Genomic DNA, 447 nt, shown 5'->3' with positions numbered 1-447 from the left:
TCATTCAGCATGACTGCAGCCGTTGCTAAGATACGGTGGGTCTATGCTAGCATAATTAGCCATGCAGGACTCCTCTGTGCATCTGTCCTCATCTGATAGGACCAGAATCAGATCTGAGCAGCGTTTGACCTATTTATGACAGATGATGGTGCAATTCAACCACACTTTCCCTTAATAGATATTGACACAAGAAGCTGGCTTGATTGGGTATGTTTCAGATCTGGCAACCTGTAAATGCATTGTCTGATTAGGAGTTATAATACAAAACTTTTTTTAAGTTCAATAAAGGCAATATTCAGTCTTACTTTTATAATCTTTATATATTTTTATATCTTTATATATATTTTATTATGTTGATTTTTTGTGTGTAGATATCACATTTTGTATCTTATGTGTGTGTGTGTGTGTGTGTATGTGTATATACTGTATATATATATATATATATGT

General features: G+C 33.6%; 1 protein-coding gene across 1 annotated transcript in view; it reads right to left on the bottom strand.

The window, feature by feature from the left end:
* The window catches only part of LOC107727308 (collagen alpha-1(IX) chain-like), a 26,672-nt gene continuing 26,225 nt past the window's right edge, over positions 1 to 447 (bottom strand). The window contains exon 12 of the mRNA XM_016537146.1: positions 1 to 129. Within this exon, the coding sequence (XP_016392632.1) occupies positions 1 to 129 (129 nt within the window). The remainder of the gene's footprint in view (positions 130 to 447) is intronic.

The sequence above is a fragment of the Sinocyclocheilus rhinocerous genome, unplaced genomic scaffold, assembly GCF_001515625.1.
Source record: "Sinocyclocheilus rhinocerous isolate Xijiao unplaced genomic scaffold, SAMN03320098_v1.1 scaffold1154, whole genome shotgun sequence".
Classification (NCBI taxonomy): Eukaryota; Metazoa; Chordata; class Actinopteri; order Cypriniformes; family Cyprinidae; genus Sinocyclocheilus; species Sinocyclocheilus rhinocerous.
The sequence above is the reverse complement of the archived record's forward strand: the minus strand, read 5'-3'. Positions and strand labels throughout refer to the sequence as shown.